An 18102-nucleotide genomic window follows, 5' to 3' on the forward strand; every position below is an offset into this window, starting at 1 on the left:
CGCGGCCCGCCCCGCCCCCCTGTGGGCGGGGCCCGGATAGGCACGCCCCCATTGGCCCGCCCGGCGCGGGCTCGCTTTCCGGGGGCGGGGCCCCGCCGGTCTCCGCCCGCTCGGGGCCGGAGCACCGCCCTTGGCGGTGACAGCGACGGCGGCTCGAGCGGGTCAGCGGCAGGCGGGGCCGCGGTCGGAGCTGGCCTCGCGTTCGCGGCTCCCACGCGCGGGCGCAGAGGGCTCGGGGCCGGTCCTGGGGCTCTCCCCTAGTGCTGTCAGTCTGGGGAAGGCAGGCGAACCCGGCCCTGCCCTCAGGTCTCCGAACTCAGGGCTGCCAGCACCACCCAGGAGGATCCCTGACAGTACCCACCACCCTCAAGGGCAGTGCCGACCGGGCCTCCCGTGCAGTGGCACAGGGTTGGTCAAAGTGGACACAAAGTCTAGGGCAGAACATCTAGGAGAGAAGCTGGGGAGGTGGAGGAGTCTCAGGGCTGCCCCGCTGACATGCTGGGAGGGAGAGTGGCAGGGTTTGGCTTGTTTTTCGATGAGTTTGGCTGCTGCAAGAACTGACAAAGAAACAAACTGCTGACATCCGTGTTCTATCCCCTTGCAGGAACCAGCCTGGGAGAATGAATAAAACTGAACCCGGAGACCAGAGCTGAGGAAGAGAGCTCGCCAGGCTCCCCTCCCTGCCCCGGGGCACAGGCCCATCCAAGGCCTCCTCCACATCTATTGGGTGCTGCGTACACAGGCTGAGAAACTTTCCTTTTTGCCCATGGTGGCTTGAGTTGGTTTCTATCACTTACACCCAGAAAGGTCCTCACCACCGCATTACCTCACCATTGAGCTTGTCTGTGGGTGGCCAGTGTCCCTGGAAAGTCCTCTGGCCTGGCATCTGAGCCCAGGACTGGCTCTCTCCCAGAGACTGTGGGGACCCCCCACCCCACCTCTCCCAGCCTCATGCCCTAAGAAGCCCATTCCTTGCAGCCCTCTGGAGGTGTCTTAGGGTCAAGAGTAGGTTTGGGGTCCCTTCTAGACCATGATAACCCCCACCCAAGTTTATTGCCATTGGGTTTCCTGCCCACCACCCTGCCCAGGTCACCCTCCAAGGCACTCACCTCTACTCACTTCCTCCTCTTCCAGGGACTGTGCCTCCCTTAGTGCCTCTCTCCTCCCAGCAGGGAGTGACTCTCCTGGGTCCCACGGCCTTTTGGTTTCTTCCTTCTGTCCTTTTACCCCCACCCAGCGTGGCTCTCATCACTTGTCATCCAGCCAATGTTGTCGGCCCCCACCTCCCTGATTTTGTTTTCATTGTCCCCATCTGGCAAACCCAGATGGAGGCCCCCCTCACTACCCAGCCTGCTGACATCTGGTCAGCTCTCTTCCACTCTGCAGTCTCCTCAAACCTCTGACCCCAGTGCTACACAGGAAAAACAGAAGCCATCAGATGGGAGGCTCGTGTTGCATCACCAAACCCCAAGCCTGCCTTCCTTACACTCTACCTCCTCCCTCCACAGTTACTAGGGAGGCTCTGCCCCTCCTGACCTCCTCCCCACCTCTTGCTGTTCCCTTTCAATGTCCCCCATCCTCACTCTTTCCCTCTCGAGGTACCCTTGCCATTGGGATTAAACCCAACATCTCTCACCTTAAAACACTTAAGCAAAACCTCCCTGGATGCTGTTTGCCCAGCCAGTTGACACTTTAGCTTTTCTTGCCCCACACGAATTTCTCTAAAGCATTCCTCCAACATCACTAGCATCACCTGCCTCCTGGGGCCGTGTCCTGCTCATCAGGCAACCTCTGGTCTATTTCTTGTGTATTTCCATAGGTGAGCAGTTCCCAGGAGCCAGCCCATCACCCCCTAGAAGCAGCTTCTGCAACTGAGGATAAATCAAGGAAATCCTCAGGTTTCCCCTTGAAGGGCACATGCACAGTTACAAACAAGTACCATGAGATGTGCTGTGCAGGGGGCTATGGGACGACAGAGGGGCCTCTGATTCAGGTGGGAGGGGCGGGGCAAAATAAGCAGCCAACCTGAGGCCTGAGGACCAGAGGACATCCCATCCATGGGCGTTTGGGGAGATGGGACCACAGGCCTGTGGTGGCAGCAAGTGTTCTGAAAGAAAGAATGCAGTGAACCACGAGCCTACGAACCTCACTGAGGCTTACCTCCACTTGTCCCAGATCAAAAGAGAATTTTGATTTATTTTTTCTTTATTAGTGGGGTGAGTAATATGATCACATTTGTGTTTTAGAAAGATGGTACTGGCAGCAATGTGGAAGGCAGATTGAAGGGAGGTGGGAAGGCTGGTGAGAGGAGAAGCAGCTGCAGAATCAGTCCTGCCTCTGGGGTCCTCTGCCCACCCTCTTCGCTACTTGTGCCTTCAGACCTGGCCTGCCAGCTTCTGTCCTCTCTCTGTACTCTCTGTGGGAGATGCTCACGTCACCTCTCGCCTCCCAGAGCCTTGCCATCTCTGAAACTCCCAAAATTGTGTTCCAAGTGTGCCCTCTCTTCAGCTGCAGGCCCACAAGGCTGGAGGCTGGCCAGATAGCTCTGCCAGGATGTCCCCCAGGCAGCTAACCCCTCCCTGCTCTCTCCAGCAGCTCCTTGCATCAGCAAACAGAAGAGCTGACCCTCCTCCTCTGCCTCTCTGCCCCACTCAGTTTCCCTCTGACCCATCCACTCTGTCCCCACAGCACGCCTCCTGCCAGCCCCTCAGCAGCCCCTCCTGCTGAACTCCACTTTCCTGATATAAATGTGATCATGTCATTCTCCCTCCTCCTCCCACTGGTGAAAGTAAATAAGCAAATAGAAATGGGAATACCTGCTGATGCTTCCCCACCTCCCTCAGTATGTAAACCAAGCTCTTTAGTATGGCATGCATCGAACACTTGTTGATTTACTCATCCAGCAAATGTTGATTGAGCTCCCCCCATGGCCCGTGCAGCAGGAGAGTGACCAGGTCACCATGATGACCTGACAGAGGGAGCAAGACCTGGGCAGGGTTAGACAGAGAGGAAGTACAAACAGACACAGGGAGGCTCAGGATCAAGGAAGTGTCTACGAAGCAGGGCGACGGGATAATTGCCCCCTGTCAGATCGACAAAGAAGCAAAGAACCACTAACACCAAGTTCATTATCCACTGACAGTGGATTGGACAAGTTTTGTGGGGCACAATTTGATACTATCTGTTGATACAAACACAGGCTCACCTTCAACCAGAATTTCCACTTCTGAGAAAGCATCCTATGGAGACACATCTGTGAGCTCACAACAGAAGGGTTCTTCCTCTTGGAAAGACTGGAAATCACCTAATTGCTCAATAAAGGATCAATTAAGTAAGTCACAGAACATCTACATATTGGAGTTGGTCGACCATGAGAAAGAATGGAGGACTCCACGAATACATATGTTCTTACCTGTACACCCATATATGTGTGTATGTGATACACATGGGACGCCTCCTCATCAAAAAGCACTGGTCTACACGGGAGACAGGAATAGGGCACCGTGCAGACCTGGGAGAGGCAATGTGGGGGTCTCACATTTTACTTATTTAAATTTCTTACAAAAATCATTTAACACTTCGGTAATGGGAGAAAAAAGGTAGAGATTTTTAGGAATACAGCTGCTAAGGGATCTTGAGGAGGAGTCTCTCCTCGTGAGGAACGGTTCCCCAGCAGAGATGCTGGCCAGGCCTCGGGGGGCGCTCATCCACGCATTTGGTGGATGAGATGAGATTTGGTGGATGGTCAGAGAGATGGCGGGTGGGACCGCCCGGCTGCTGCAGCCCTCGGCACCCACCTCCTCATCCCGAAAAGTTGGGCCCCCCAGGCTCCAGGACGGTGTCCCTCACCAGACCACCGCCCAGACTGCAGGGCTGCAGCCCACTCGCAGGAGGGCTGGGTTGGGGGCCGGGGAGAGTGCCCCGCCCAGCCGCGCGCCGGCCCCGCCTCCTCGGGAAGGAAGATTTAGCTCAGAGGAGCCGAGGCTCCGTCCCCAGCTGGACCCCGACCGAGACCTGACGGCGGAGGCCCAGCCCGCCCGGCCCATAGCCCGCAGACCGCCGCCCAGTCGGCCCCGACGGACGCAGGTACAGCCTGCCACGCCGCGCCCGCCACGGAGGGCTCCCCCGGGGGCGGTCGGAGAGGGGGCTGCCTCACACCTGCCGGCTCTTGCCCCTACAGCCCTGCGTGCCATGGCCTGGCTCCTGACCGTCACCCTCGGTTGCATCAGCCTTCTCTACCTGCAGCTCCCGGGCACACTGTCCCGCGGCCTGGCAGGAGGCCAGCGGCCCGCCCGACCCAGGTGAGTGGGGCTCAGCCCAGCCCGAGCCCAGGCCGGCGGCAGAAAACCAGAATGCCCGGGGAGGCCCCCTCGCCCGCACCTCTACCCAGGCCCCTCACCAACGCCCCCGGGACCCCCCCCCCCCCCCCCCCCGCCCCCAGGCCTCCTGCCTGCTGCTAGGGCTTACCTCCTAAATCAAAGGCCAGCCCCTTGCCTTCAGCAAGCCCTGAGCAGGACAAGAGGCCCCTTTTACTTTGCCTCCCTTCCTAGGGCACCCACCTCCCCCATTGGCAGAGCAGCCCCCTCAACAGGAGAGATCGGCTAGGGGAGGGGTGGCCTCAGGGGTCACCTCCTCCCACCCGAAGGGAAGGCCTGAGAGGGCCCCACTCGGGTCCTCATCATAGTGACCCACAGAGGCCAGGGATGTCTTTGCTCAGGGAGGCTCAGGTGTGACCTGGGCTACTGAGATGGCTGAGGGCCAGGACCCAAGCCCTGAGCCCAAAAGGAAGGTGGGCTTCCCCTGGCAGTGCTCCTGGCTGCTGGGGGGGCGGGGGGGGGGGGGCAGCGACAAGGGGGTGGGGGGATTGGGGAGGAGACAGGGCTGGGGAGTGGTAGAGGGGCTGTGGGCTTCCCCTGGTCTGCTGGGTAATGGTGTGGGGGCTGTGGACTTCCCCTGGTCTGCTGGGTAATGGTGTAGGGGCTGTGGGCTTCCCCTGGCAGTGCTCCAGGCTGATGGGAAAGCCCGGGCTTCCCCTGGCAATGACCCCAGGCCTGTGTGGAGGGGAAAGTGAGTGGGTTTGGGGGGCTCCCCCAAAGGTTGGGCCATCTGGTTTACTTCCTCTGTTTCCCTCTGCAGGGAGCCCCCAGCCTGGACCCCTTCCAGTGGTCCACAGCCCCGGTATCCTGCACCCCGGCCTATGGTCTGGAAGCTACACCAGGCCCTCCAGCCACAGAGGAGCAACAGCCTGGCCCCTGCTATGGGTCAGTCTCTCCGGGGTGGCCCCCACCGACATTTGGGCCCCCACAGGCCCCGAGCCCAGCTTCTGCGGGTGGGCTGTGTACTGGGCACCTGCCAGGTACAGAACCTCAGCCACCGCTTATGGCAGCTCGTCGGGTCAGCCGGCCCCCGGGACTCAGCCCCTGTGGACCCCAGCAGCCCCCACAGCTATGGCTGAGGAGGAGCCGTATCCCACCTGGATGCTGCACGCAACCCCAGAGCTGCAGCTGAGCCCCCAGCCCTGGCCCAGCCCCCGGAGCTTCTGAAGACAGCAGTGACCGGAACAGTGGCGCAGGCCCCTGAGGAGACCCACACCCCACCCCACACCCACCACGTTCTGCAGCAGCCAAACTCGAACGGCTTGGGATACATAAACCCATGCACACATGTAGACCACAGGCAAAGTCCATTCACCAGGGAGTCTGCACACCCCGGGAGTGGGCACACTCAGGGGACAGGTGCCAAGCAGAGGTGGCCGGCAGCATCAGATGCCAAAAAGGGCTTCAGAGGGGAGGGGTCTGTCCAGGCATGTGGAGCAGAAGCCAGGTTCTGACCGCCCAGGGCCACCTCTGGGCCAGCAAGAGGGGCCGAGTTGGCCCAATGTGGTCCCTTCCTGCTGATCCCAACATCATTGGATTAAAGCCCAGCTTTGGGCGTGCACAGTTTGCCTGCCCCAGGTCCCCAGCCTCTGCCACCCCTGTACCCTTGGGACTGGGAGAGCCTCGGGGAGGAGGCTACTGTGGTCCCGGGCTGTGGTGAGGGAGGGCAGGCTGTGCTGGGAAGTGCACTGCCCCAGCGCCAACCTGGAGCCTGGCCCCAAGGTCATAGTGGAGACCCCTGCCTGGATCTTTGTGAGCAGCTGGGGAGGGGATGTAGGGGTTCAGGAGCCATGCTGGGGCCTTCGGGGGCAGGGCAGGGCAGAACTCCTCTTCCCCCCTGCCCAGGGCAGGGCGGGCTGGGGTAGGGGCAAGATCTCCCAGCCCAAAGAGGTCAGTTAAGTCAGAACCACCTGTTCTGACTCAGGGAGATGGGAATGGCCACACAAGAGTGAGGGCTCCCTGACCCCTACCCTGCCCAGTGCGGGGACTCATGGGGGCAGCAGGAGGCTGGAGCAGGCTTGCCCTGAGAGCAGGCTTGCCACGAGCTGGGGAGCAGGGGCTGGCCTCATGGTCAGAAGGTTCGCGGCCAGCGTGCGTAGAGTTGGTGGTGTGTGTGCACCATGGGGCCTTTACGTGCTGACTGCGGCGCCTCCGGCAGTCCCCGAGGGCTGACCCTCATGCCACATTGCCATGACCCAGGGTTCAGAAAGGTGGTTTCTGTTAAAGCTCTTCATTTCTCGGTGTTTGCCCGTATCACCCTCTCAGCCACCCTTGGAGGGAGGTGCGTCATTATGTCAACTCTAGAGGCAGAACCTGCAGCCCAGAGGTCAAGGATGTGCCACAGTCACGGCAGCGCCCACTAGCAGAGCCACGCATTGGGTCGCAGGCACAACTGCCGCTTAGATACCACGGGGGCCCCAAGGGTGGGAGGCTCCTGGAAGCACCCACCCCTGTGCTAGCTCTTCCAGCTCAGGGGTCACCTTGCCAGCAAGGCACCCTCCCTCCACGAGGCCCTGTGGGAAGAGTTCAGGCTGGTCCCTGCCCTTCTAGAGGCCTCTGTGCCCAAGGAGATGGACCAGGAATTGCAGTGCAGGATGATCAGAGTCACGGTGGGGAGCAGAACAAGGCAGGCTGCCTGGAGGAGGTGTGGGTTTGAAGACAACATGGGTCCCTGGGGAAGGAGCTGAGAGTGCCAAGGCCCCAGTCCACAGGAGGTGTGGGTGTGGCCAGGGAGGCTGCCCAAAAGCAGCTAAGAGAGGCTGGAACCAGCATGTGTGAGGGGGGGTCTGAGAGGCCAGTGGGCCAGGTCTCAGAGCTGTGTGCCTGTGGTCACTGAAGGGTGTCAGCAGAGGCGGGCAGGGAGGGTGGGCAGTGAGGACAGGGCAAAGGGACTGGGCAGTGGAAGGGGAGGGGTCCAGGAGGGTCAGGAGCTCAGCTTGGCCAAGACCCTCCCAGGCTCCGCCCTGGGGCAGAGTCCTCTGTACAGGATGCTCCCTCTGCCAGGAACACCCCACAGTGCTCCTCCTCGCAGTGACACCCCCCCCTCCTCAGAGTGACACAGGCTGCCAGCTCCCCAGGATTCCACCACCCTCGCTAAGGCACTCAGTTCCCCGAGCCTTAGTTTGCTTTTCCATGAAGCAGGATGGACTGTTGACCTCATGGCATTGCTGTGCAGTGTCATGAGGCCACCTGCCATGGTGACAGCATCGCACCTGGTGTTCCCCTGGCCCCTGATCTCCAGGCTGTTTCCTGGCTGCCTACCTCATGTGTACCCACTTGGAGGTCCGGCCGGAGCACCCAGGCTGCCCTAGCACCCCGCATCTCCCCAAAGCCTTCCCCCTGCTCCTGCCCTGGTCAGAACCTCTTCTCCCTCTCCTTATCCCGGCTCCCTCATCCCGTCTCCTGTCCGTGGCCGTTTGCCCCTTCTCCTGGGCCAAGCCACCACCTGCTTTTGGGGTGATGGCTCCAGCCTCCTCCCTGGAGCCCCTCTCCATCCCTCTGGCAAATGCTGGCTGAGCATGTGGGGAGACAGCGAATAAAACACGTACCCCGACATGCTAGTGGGAGGAGACAGGAAAACAGCCTCAAAAGTAGGAGAAAAGACGCAGCAGGTGGAAGAATGAGGTGCTGGCAAGCCACAAGGTCACGGGCCCTGAAGGCAGGTCGCACTTGCCATTTTAAATGGCGGCCCCTGCGCTGCCCCCGCCCTGGGCTATACTCTGAGCACGTGGGAGGAACCCACAGTAGAGCAGCCCCCATAGGCTCCTTCACTCACAGTGAAGCCGCGGTGCCCTGACCTGCACCCCGCGAGGCCTGGTCCCGACACCCCGCGCTTTGCCCACTGCCCACTCCCCACCCAGACTCCACTGTGACCACACGCAGGCCCCTTTCTCTCCAGAGCGCCAGCCTCCTTCCAGCACGAGACAATGGCTGCCTCCCTTCATGTCTGCCTCCTCCTTGGAGAAGGTCAGGCCCCAGGCAGGCATGTGTGTCAGGTCCCTGCTAAGTCCAGACGCAGCCCACATGTAACAAGTGGCCCTCACCCCAAGAGCCAGACAGAGATCCCCCTTGAGCAGACTTGAGTGAGGCTCCTCCGAGCCCTCTGCTCCACGAGGCCTTGCCCAGTTGGCAGACCTGTTCAATGCTCAGCCCCCACCCTTGAGATCTGATCAAATCCTCAGCCCCCACCCTTGAGATCTGATCAAATCCTCAGCCCCCACCCTTGAGATCTAATCAAATCCTCAGCCCCCACCCTTGAGATCTGATCATTCTGGCCTGCCTTCAGCAACAATCTCGTCAAGTTTAACAAGAATCCCCCCACCCTTGATGTCTCCTCTTGGCAATTTTCCATCCACCGACCCCCACTCTGCTCACTGGTTTTCAAGCCCCCCATCTCCCTGTGTTCGTAGTGGAGCCCATCTCTCTGCCTGATTGCAATAGTCTTGAATAAAGTTTTCCCATTTTAACAAGCGTCAGAGGAACTTTTTATTTAGTGAGCCCCTGCCCCACCCAGAATCCCAGGTGCCTGAGGTGATGGGGTGGGGCCTGGGGTCTGCACCACCTGTGGGAGGGGTGTAAAGCCTGAAGGCCAAGAGCAGGAGCCTGGCTGCAGAGTGACCTCGGCTCCTAAGCAGGTGAGTTCCTCAGGGAGGCTGAGGTCGGGGAGAAGTGGGCTGGGGCCACTGCAGGCTGCTCCTGTGCTCCTGGGCTGACACATTAACTCGCTGAGGCCAGGAGGAGGGTGGATGGTCACTCATTACCGAGGGCCAAGGCCAAGGGGCCGGGTGGTGTCTGGGCACTTATGTAACCTGTGGGCATATATAGGGCACACAGGCCTGTGGGACTTGCCCATCTGCCAGCTCTGCTCCTTAGGATGAAGGTGATTGTGGTGAGTACCCCAGACCCGGTGCAGAAGTGGCCCCGCTGACCACTTAACCGGTGGCCAGCTGTCCTTTGTGGAAAGGGGCGGCAGCCCCCTGCCCCCTCCCAGCTTGTTCCCGCAGGCATGTTCGTCCTGGTCAAAGGGCTCCTCCTCCCTATTGTGGTCTAGCTGGGGCAAGGGTCAGCGGCCAGACTCCTGGGCTTCCTGAGGAGCCAAGTCTTGAAAAGAAGATGCCGGGTGGGGGTGCTGTGCACTCCATATAGCTCCCCCTGCACCCGTGCATCATCCTGGAAGCAGGCATCCAGCCGACATCTGCTTTACAGATGAGGATGCCAGGAGCAAGAGTGCCCCAGACTTGCCCAGGCCCCTGTGCCAGTGCAGGGGCCAGCGATGGGGGTGTGCTCACTTGGGAGGGGCTCACCCTAACCCTGACCCTGGACCTCCATCGGCCTGGGCTGCTGACCCATGTCTCAGAGTCTCGTGCCCCCGTGAGGATGTCCACACTCCCTCAGGGAGCTCGAATCATGGTGAAATGGGTTCAATCCCCCACCCAACCAGGGCCCAGACCCATCCCTGGTCTACCGGCCTGATGTGGATCCAGAGACAGTCAAAGACAAGAGCAGCTTCCGGAACTACACTGTGAGGACCCTGCCTGCCCCCCCCCCCAACCCGCTGCCCCCTCCAGGCTTTTACACAGCTCCTGCCCTTTACACAGCTCCAGGCGCTGCCCTTGGGGAAGCCCCCTATTCACACCTCTGGGGCCAGGCTTGGGAGTGGGGAGGCCTTGGGCCCCCTGGGTGTGAAGGACAGGGGTTGGCCAGCCACCTGGCTGACCCTCTGGCTTGCAGTCCGGCCCGCTCCTGGACCGCGTCTTCGCCACCTACAAGCTCATGCACACGCATCAAACTGTGGATTTTGTCAGGAAGAAGGTACATGTGAACTCCTCTGCTATAACTCAAGGGTGGAGCTGCCCCCCCAACCCGCTGCCCCTCACTGCCCGGCGGATGGAGAAGGGCTGGGCCCCGGTCCGGCTGCCGCTCCTAGTCATGCTGACTTCTCCCATCCTGGTCCAGCACTCCCAGTTTGGGGGCTTCTCCTACAAAAAAATGACCGTCTTGGAGGCCGTGGACATGCTGGATCGGCTGGTGGACGAGTCGGACCCAGACGTGGACTTCCCCAACTCCTTCCATGCCTTCCAGACAGCCGAGGGCATCCGGAAGGCCCACCCTGACAAGGGTGCGCCCCCTCTCCCGGCCCCAGCTGTGTATGGGGGAGTTGTTGCCTCCAAGGGCTGCAGGGGGAGGGCAGACAGGGATCTTGGCCCCGGCCCCAGGGCCCCTTGTAGCCCACCCTGTCCTCTCCCTCCCAGACTGGTTCCACCTCGTCGGGCTCCTGCACGACCTGGGAAAGGTCCTGGTTCTAGCGGGGGAGCCCCAGGTGAGGGCATGGGAACCGGAGGTGAGGGTAGGGGTGGAGGGAGCTGGGAGGCCTGGGCAGGGGCAGCCTCAGCTCTGGGGTCCAGACACCCACCTGGTGGGTAGGCCATTCATCCCCACCATGGCTGCCTGTCCCTCCCCAGTGGGCAGTTGTTGGAGACACGTTCCCAGTTGGCTGCCGTCCTCAGGCCTCCGTGGTTTTCCGTGACTCCACCTTCCAGGACAACCCGGACCTCCAGGATCCTCGATACAGGTGCCCTCCCCCGCTGCTGGCCCTCCCCCTCCCCAGGTGCTCCTGAGCCCCTCACCTTCCGTCTTCCCCTGCAGCACAGAGCTTGGCATGTACCAGCCCCACTGCGGGCTCAAGAACGTCCTCATGTCCTGGGGCCATGACGGTGAGGCCAGTCAGAGGTGGGGATGATGGGGACCTCGGCGGGGTCGATCTCTCTGGGTGCCAGGTGGTGACACCCTCTCTCCCACAGAGTACATGTACCAGATGATGAAGTTCAACAAATTCTCCCTCCCCCTGGAGGTAGGCAAGGGTGAGGGACCAAACCAAGAACCCAGCTCAGTCCACCGCAGCCCAGCCTAGCCCAGTCCAGCTCAGCCCAGCCCAGCCCCGTCCAGCTTAGTCCAGCCCATCCCAGCCCACCCCAGTCCAGTCCAGCCCTGCCCAGCTCAGCCTGGAGTGTGCTGGGTGGTGTGGCTTCCTCCTGCCCCCAGGCCTTCTACATGATCAGATTCCACTCCTTCTACCCATGGCACACGGGCGGCGACTACCAGCAGCTGTGCAGCGAGCAGGACCTGGCCATGCTGCCCTGGGTGCAGGAATTCAAGTATGGCCATCCTTGTGAAGGGCTCGGGGCAGAGGGGGCCTGGAGAGGCCGGGGCTTCTACACAAGGCACTGTCCCTCCCCTGCTGCAGCAAGTTTGACCTCTACACCAAGTGCCCTGACCTGCCGGATGTGGACAAGCTGCGGCCCTACTACCAGGGGCTCATCGACAAGTACTGCCCCGGCATGCTGAGCTGGTGACCCGCCTGCCCACCCCACCCAGGCCTGGCCGGGTGCCCCAGGGTGACAGCCACTGTCAGGCACAGTGACAACCCACCCCAGCCTCCCTGGAGGACCCCACACGCCCACTTACAGTGAGCGCTCCTCGTCCAGGGGCAATAAAGACCTGAAGCAGCTTGTGAGTCTCACCCTTACTGAGGCGCGACACGTGGTGGCAGCAGGGTACCACGGACAGGGAGGAGGCGAGTCTGTGGTCTCTTGGATATGTGTGTCCCTCTGTGCCTGCCACCATAAACATCTTGCTCTTTCTCTCAGCTCTGGCGTCAGAACCTGGGGTCCTTCTACTCACCCCCACATTCTCGTAGCCATCACCAAGTCCTCTGGGCTCAGTCTCCTTAAAAAACAAAACAAAGCACCTGATAGCTAAAAGAATGCATACGCTACAGAAAACAACGTGGTAAAACAAATGCACAGGGTAATTACTGTGAACCCGGCCCCCGAACAGACACCTGGCGCCTGCCTCGTGCCCAAGGTGCAGGCCCATCTTGGCTCAGCCAACCACGTCCTTTTCTGTGGCGTTTCATCCCCCTGAGTGTGTGTCCCTCAGTGCTACAGCTCAGCGCTGGCTTCCCCTTATCTTCTGGCAGTTTATTTCTTTGAAGAAAATGAATCATTTGTCTCACGGAATTTCCTTCTATCAGGATTTTGCAGCTTGCATCCCCATGGAATCTGTTAATCTTTTTCTCGATATTTCCTGCTATTGGTAAGTGAATTTAGAGGCGTAATCAGATCCAGATTTGGCTTGCTGGGGGCAAGAGTGCTTCGGAGGGGGTGGCATTTTCTTTATCAGGAGGCACAGGCCCTTTTGTGCTGTTGGACGCCACTGTGTTCAGGTTCGTCTAAGAATGTTCTTAACCCATTAGAAGGCAGAATGGCAATGCCGTGGCTTCCTTCCCTGATGGGACCGCTCAGTAAAGAGAGGCTTCCTGCAGTGCTATTTGGCTACTGCGTGTGGAGGAAAAGCAAGTAAATGTTCCAGTCTTTTCTCTCAATTTACCAATTTGCAAGAGATGGTTCCCTAGCGTCCTTCAAAGGTGATCAATTTGTCTATTTTTGTATTAAGAATGTATAGATTTCAGCATATTTGTGCTTCAGGTCATTGAACTATTAACCTTACTGGTGCTCAGATAGTCCTATCCTCAGCTGGGCTGGAGTGGGGCTTCCAGGTGGGTTCCTGGGTCCTTCTGACATGACTGGACTGCTACACTCTCCAGTGGGTGTCTTGCTATCTGGTGTGACAACACCCAGACTGTGTTAATTTCCTGTGTCTGACATACCAAATTACCACAAACTTGGTGGCTTCAAATGACAGAAATTTATTCTTACAAGTTCTGGAAGCCAGAAGTCTGAGGTCAAGGTCAGCAGGGTCGTGCTCCCTCCAGATGCTCTGAGCAGGATCCCTCCTTGCCTCTTCCAGCTTCAGGTGCTGCCAGCATCTCCTCACTTTTGGCTGCATCTCTCTGTGCTCTGTCTTCACATGGCTTCTCCCAGTGTCTCCCTCTGCCTCTGTCTTATGGAGACACTTGTGATGTCATTTAGGGCCGACTCAGATAATCCAGGATGATCTCCTCATCTCAAGATCCTTGACTTAGTTGCATCTGCAAGATGCTTGTCCCAAATAAGGTCACATTCAGAAGTTCAGGGATTCAGGGGCCGGCCCCGTGGCCGAAGTTAAGTTCGTGCGCTCCGCTGCAGGCCGCCCAGTGTTTCGTTGGTTCGAATCCTGGGCACGGACATGGCACCGCTCATCGAGCCACGCTGAAGCGGCGTCCCACATGCCACAACTAGAGGGGCCCACAACTAAGAATATACAACTGTGTCCTGGGGGGCTTTGGGGAGAAAAAGGAAAAAAAAATAAAATCTTTTAAAAAAACAAAGGAAATTCAGGGATTCGATGTGGATGTCTTTGGGGGGTGATTTTTCAGCTTCCCACAGAGGCTGCCCCAGACCTGGAACTGGCCTTTTCTCCAAGGAGCTCTGGTTACTTTAAGTGGGAAATGGTATTTCAAATCCACATGTTGGCTGAGGACTCAGTCACATCTTCAACTTTCACCTCCACTCCCACCCCTGATTGTGGCCATTAAAGGTGGTGTTGCCTACTGCCCTCCCCACCATGCTCAGGCTGTTGCACTGCCATGTCCTCCTGTCCTGCCCTGGCCCTCCCTGCCTGCCCCAGCGCCTGCTGTGTGCTGGCATCAGGAGAGGAGGGCTCAGCTGTGTTTTTGAGACTTTGCCCAAGCGCTTCCCTACTCACTTGTGCTTCCTCCCAGAAAACTCCTACCTGCCCTAGGCTCCCTTGCACCATCCCTGGGCAGCCTCCCCAGGTGTGGGCAGCTGTCCTCCTTTGCCACCCCTCCCCGCCTGTGAGCTCAGGTAGGACAGGTGCAAGGCCCGAGGGAATCCCTCCTTGGAGCTGCTCTGTGAGGTGTGGGGGGCCCTGGAAAGGCAGGCAGGAGGGCTCTAGGACTGGACTGGACCTGGGTGAGGGAGCCATGGAGGGCGTGCCGCAGAGTGGTCGGGCCTCTCTGCCTTCCCTAGAGCAGGGAGGAGGCAGGTCTCAAAGGAGGCTGGGGTGGGGAAGAGAAGCATGAGCCCCAGTGATGCGGGGTCGGTGAGCCGAGGAGTCGAAAGAAAGATTTCTTATACTCTCAAGATCTGGCAGTAGTGCTCTTTTATTTAGAGAATAGTGTGGAATAGCATGTGGACAGGACCCCTGGGCAGTCAGAGCTTCTGCTGCCCTGAGTTGAGGGTTAGGGCTAATTTTATAAGGCATGGGTATGTGACTTATTTTTACTGGAAAAAAGAAAAGATGATGTAAAAAGTCATTAAATGATTTCAGTGCAGATGGGGTCTGGTTATTGTGCGGTCATATAACTTTAGATACGAATCTGACCATATAGATCGGCATGTAGGTGAGGATGCCCTGGGCTTCTCTCCCTGGGGCAGTCCTAATTCATACCATAAAAAAAGTCCACTGGGTCATATAGTTTGGCATGTAGGCCAGGTCACCTTGGGCTTCTCTAGCTGGGGCAGCCTTAATCCACATCACCAGGGCTGGAGAGGGGGTGTGCTTGGCAGGCTGCCCCTCTGGGTCCAAAGTTTCCATCCTGACACCATCCCTGGGCAGCCTCCCCAGTGCAGAGCAAGGGTGGTTGCCTTTGCCCCTGCCCCTGCTCTTTGTGTCCCTTGCAGACCCTAACTTGGCCACTTCCAAAAAGGCCCCAGGGTGAGGGGAGAGCAGCAGGGGCCCGGGCCCCATATTCCTGTCTACCCAAGGGACTGTCAGTCTTCGTTGGGGACCCCAGGCACTGGGGAAGCTGAGAAGCCTGCAGGGAGCAGGTGGGGCTTGGCTTGCCCTCCAGCCTCCTCCAGCATTCCTCCCCGCTGACCCCTCTGCCTCTGTGCACATGGCCTCTCCTCCAGCTCCTCCTGGGCTGACTCTAGCAGCAGGCCCTATTTCCACCACCCAGGGCTCAGGCCTTCCAGTACCCTTGCAATCAGTCATCTTTCTCTTTAAATGAGCCAGTCAGTTTCCTTTGAGAAAGTGGATTGCAAGCAATCAAGTCTTAGAGGAATCTGGAATTTTGTTATCAGGCCTGTTTGGGATTCAAAGTGGGAAACACCCTGCTAGTCTTGGAAATCTGGCAGTCCATGGCTTGGAGGAGCAGAACATCTAATAACAGCCTTTGCAACTCTGGATGGAAGAGCCTGTGGAAGGCCAGGCCAAGGGGAAAATGAGGAGGCCCTAGAGGAAGGATGGCTGCTTCTTACGGCACAAATGGCCCAAGAAAAATTAGGATTTGGGAAAACCTGTGTCCACCACTGTGAACTTGACAACTTCCTTGTACTCAAAGATTTTTCTGATGAGATCAGTGGCGATATTAACGAACGTGGTTTTTTTTGTGATTGTACAATGGAATGTGTCAAAATTTGTAAGATCTACATAGCTCAATGAACCAATATTTGCCAAATGATCAATATATGATGCTTCAAAATCATGCATGAGTAAAATCATCCATTCAGAGTGCATGATGCAACAGTGGGTCTTCAGGTGACAGAGGACGAAAAGCTTGCTGGTCTGGTTTCAGATTTCAAATTGCAGTGAACGTCTAAGAAACTACTACGTAGAGTTTTGATGGGGTGTTAAAGAAGAGTATCCACAATAATCTGAAAGGGCTGCTAAAATACTCTTCCCTTTTCCAACTACACATCTGTGCGAGGCCAGATTTTTTTCATATATTTCGACCAAAAACATATGGCAACAGATTGACCAGAAGCAGCTATGAGAAGCCAGACATTAAAGAGATTTTGCAAAGACGTAAAACTATGCCAGTCTTTCTCACTTAATTTTTTTGGTAATACAGTCATTTTTTATTTAAAAAATTGTTATTATAGTGATATGTAATGAGTTTATTTTTATGTTTAAGTAACGTTAATACGTAAATATTTAAAGAATTTCTCAGTTTAGTTTCCAATGTGCTAAATGTTGATAGATATAACCCTCGTTGGCGAAAGCTCTTTGGGAGACTGCCCTGATGGCCTACTGGTTAAAGTTCAGTGAGCTCCCCTTTGGTGGCCTGGGTTCGGTTCCCAGGCATGGAATCACATCACTTGCCTGTCAGTAGCCATGCTGTGGTGGCAGCTCACATAGCGGAACCAGAAGAACAACTATGTACTGGTGCTTTGGGGTAAAAAAGGAGGAATATTGGCAACACTTAGCTTAGGGCAAATCTTCCCCTGCAAAAAAACAAAAACAAAAACAAAAATAAAACTAAAGCTCTTTGGGGTCCTCAATACTCAATAATTGTTAAGAATGTAAGAGTCTTGAGACCAGATGACCTGGCCCATGGATGCCAGTTGACTTCCTTTTGCAGGAACCCCGATGCTTGCTCCATGGGCTCCATGAGGGCAGAAGCGGAGGCCCTGTGTGAGTGCAACCACGGGTAGTTTTCTCACAAGACTCAAGGGCCACCAGTACTGGCACCCCAGAGCTCACAGCATGCATCTCCCTCAAGGGGAGCAGTTGGCCACCAAGTGGACATCATCTGTGATGTTGGACAGGGATCTGTCGTCATTAACACCCCTTCGTGTGTATTTGGACTTCTTATCCCCACTGCCTGTGCTTCCTCCAGCATCGTCATCCACTAACTCATAAATCCCATACTGAGGTACTCTGCACAGCACTGCCTCTGGCCAAAGATGCTCTTCAGAGTGAAAGACGTAAAGCAGAGGCTGGTATCTGCAGGCCCCTCATACACCGAAGACCCTCAAATCAATGATCTGATGGAATGGTGCAAAGGCCACTTGAAGACCCAGCCATGGTGCCAGCTTGGAGATAATGCCCTTGGGAGTCAGGATGAGGAAAATCCATGTGATGAGCCCAGGATATAGCATCTGGGAGCCATCTGGTGCACGTGGGTGACTACCTTTCACCCCTGTACCCAGTGACCTCTGGTGAAACTTGCTGCCTGTTGCAGTGACTCCGGGTAAGGCTGAATTGTGGAATGTTGTTCTGCTTCCTCCCAGAGACACAGCAACACTTCCCTTGAACTGGACATGGTCAGCCACTTGGCTTTTCTGAGCGCCTCTGCCACTGGATGAGTAGGCAAGTGAGGGTGTGACCAGTGCTGACCTCGTCAGGGAAAGGGCTGCTGGTATGCGACTGGGAGGCTGGGAGGATGCACCGGACAGGCTCCAGGAGACCCCTGGATGCCTCAAGCACTGCCAAGTCCAGTGAGCAGGGTCAGAGGAAGTTGGCAGCACCCTCTGCAGATGGGCCCAAGGACTCCGATGCCTCAGAATGGTGCATGCGGAGGATGCCCTATCCATCAGCCTGACTTCAGGATTGTTGCAGAAACAAGCACAACCAAGCAAAAGAATTTTTTCCTTCCTGCCCTTCAAACACTAATCAGATTTTAGTTTCTTTCCTGGTGGCTAACTTCATAGTTCAGAATTTGAAACACAGAATTCCAGACAGGAATTCTTGTGCTGAGCTCAAGGAGAGTGGATGTCAAGCTGGAACCTGGAAGTGACCTGGGTGCAGGAATGGACCAGACTTTGGGTACCTCCCCACCTTGGTGTGAGCAAGGGTTTTGGATAGGGTGTGGAATGGCTGCCTTGCATCAGTGAGTGCATTGTTGGGGGGTGGGCATAAATCAGAAAGGTGGATACATCAGTGTTCTGGGCACCCCAAGGAGTGGGTGTCATATCAGATTTCCTAGTCTGAATCCCTACGGATGGGGAATCCAACTTATGAGTCTGAGCAGGAGGCAGGGCTGCACCTCCTCTTCCACTTTTTTTTTTTTTAGGAAGATTAGCCCTGAGCTAACTGCTGC

The 18102-nt window shown here is 57.2% G+C and overlaps 2 protein-coding genes across 3 annotated transcripts; both read left to right on the forward strand.

The window, feature by feature from the left end:
• The first annotated feature begins 173 nt into the window (after window positions 1–173).
• Window positions 174–8842, forward strand: ADM2 (adrenomedullin 2). Of its 2 annotated transcripts, XM_008540669.2 has the most exons (3): window positions 174–4086; window positions 4181–4301; window positions 5137–8842. In XM_008540669.2, the coding sequence occupies exons 2-3, from the start codon at window positions 4192–4194 to the stop codon at window positions 5453–5455; spliced, it is 429 nt and encodes a 142-aa protein (XP_008538891.2). In that variant the 5' UTR covers window positions 174–4086; window positions 4181–4191; the 3' UTR covers window positions 5456–8842. The 2 variants fall into 2 exon arrangements, with proteins under 2 accessions (XP_008538891.2, XP_070455430.1); XM_070599329.1 differs by having other exon boundaries at window positions 3674–4301.
• A 179-nt stretch (window positions 8843–9021) lies between these two features.
• On the forward strand, window positions 9022–13606 carry MIOX (myo-inositol oxygenase). The gene is made up of 10 exons (XM_008540666.2): window positions 9022–9264; window positions 9817–9897; window positions 10107–10187; window positions 10332–10494; window positions 10628–10695; window positions 10838–10947; window positions 11022–11089; window positions 11177–11226; window positions 11418–11530; window positions 11620–13606. Exons 1-10 carry the CDS (start codon window positions 9250–9252, stop codon window positions 11726–11728), a joined length of 858 nt encoding a protein of 285 aa, XP_008538888.1. The 5' UTR covers window positions 9022–9249; the 3' UTR covers window positions 11729–13606.
• Window positions 13607–18102: the final 4496 nt, after the last annotated feature.

Source organism: Equus przewalskii, chromosome 29, assembly GCF_037783145.1.
Source record: "Equus przewalskii isolate Varuska chromosome 29, EquPr2, whole genome shotgun sequence".
NCBI classification, from domain to species: Eukaryota; Metazoa; Chordata; class Mammalia; order Perissodactyla; family Equidae; genus Equus; species Equus przewalskii.

Bases quoted from the DNA above. Each gene is read 5' to 3' on its own strand.
- MIOX (XM_008540666.2), top strand. The intron at 10,495-10,627 runs GTGCGCCCCCTC...TCTCCCTCCCAG, and splicing joins GAAGGCCCACCCTGACAAGG to ACTGGTTCCACCTCGTCGGG. The intron at 11,531-11,619 runs GTATGGCCATCC...CCCCTGCTGCAG, and splicing joins CCCTGGGTGCAGGAATTCAA to CAAGTTTGACCTCTACACCA.
- ADM2 (XM_070599329.1), top strand. From the start codon at position 3,742: ATGGTCAGAGAGATGGCGGGTGGGACCGCCCGGCTGCTGCAGCCCTCG. The intron at 4,302-5,136 runs GTGAGTGGGGCT...TTCCCTCTGCAG, and splicing joins CAGCGGCCCGCCCGACCCAG to GGAGCCCCCAGCCTGGACCC.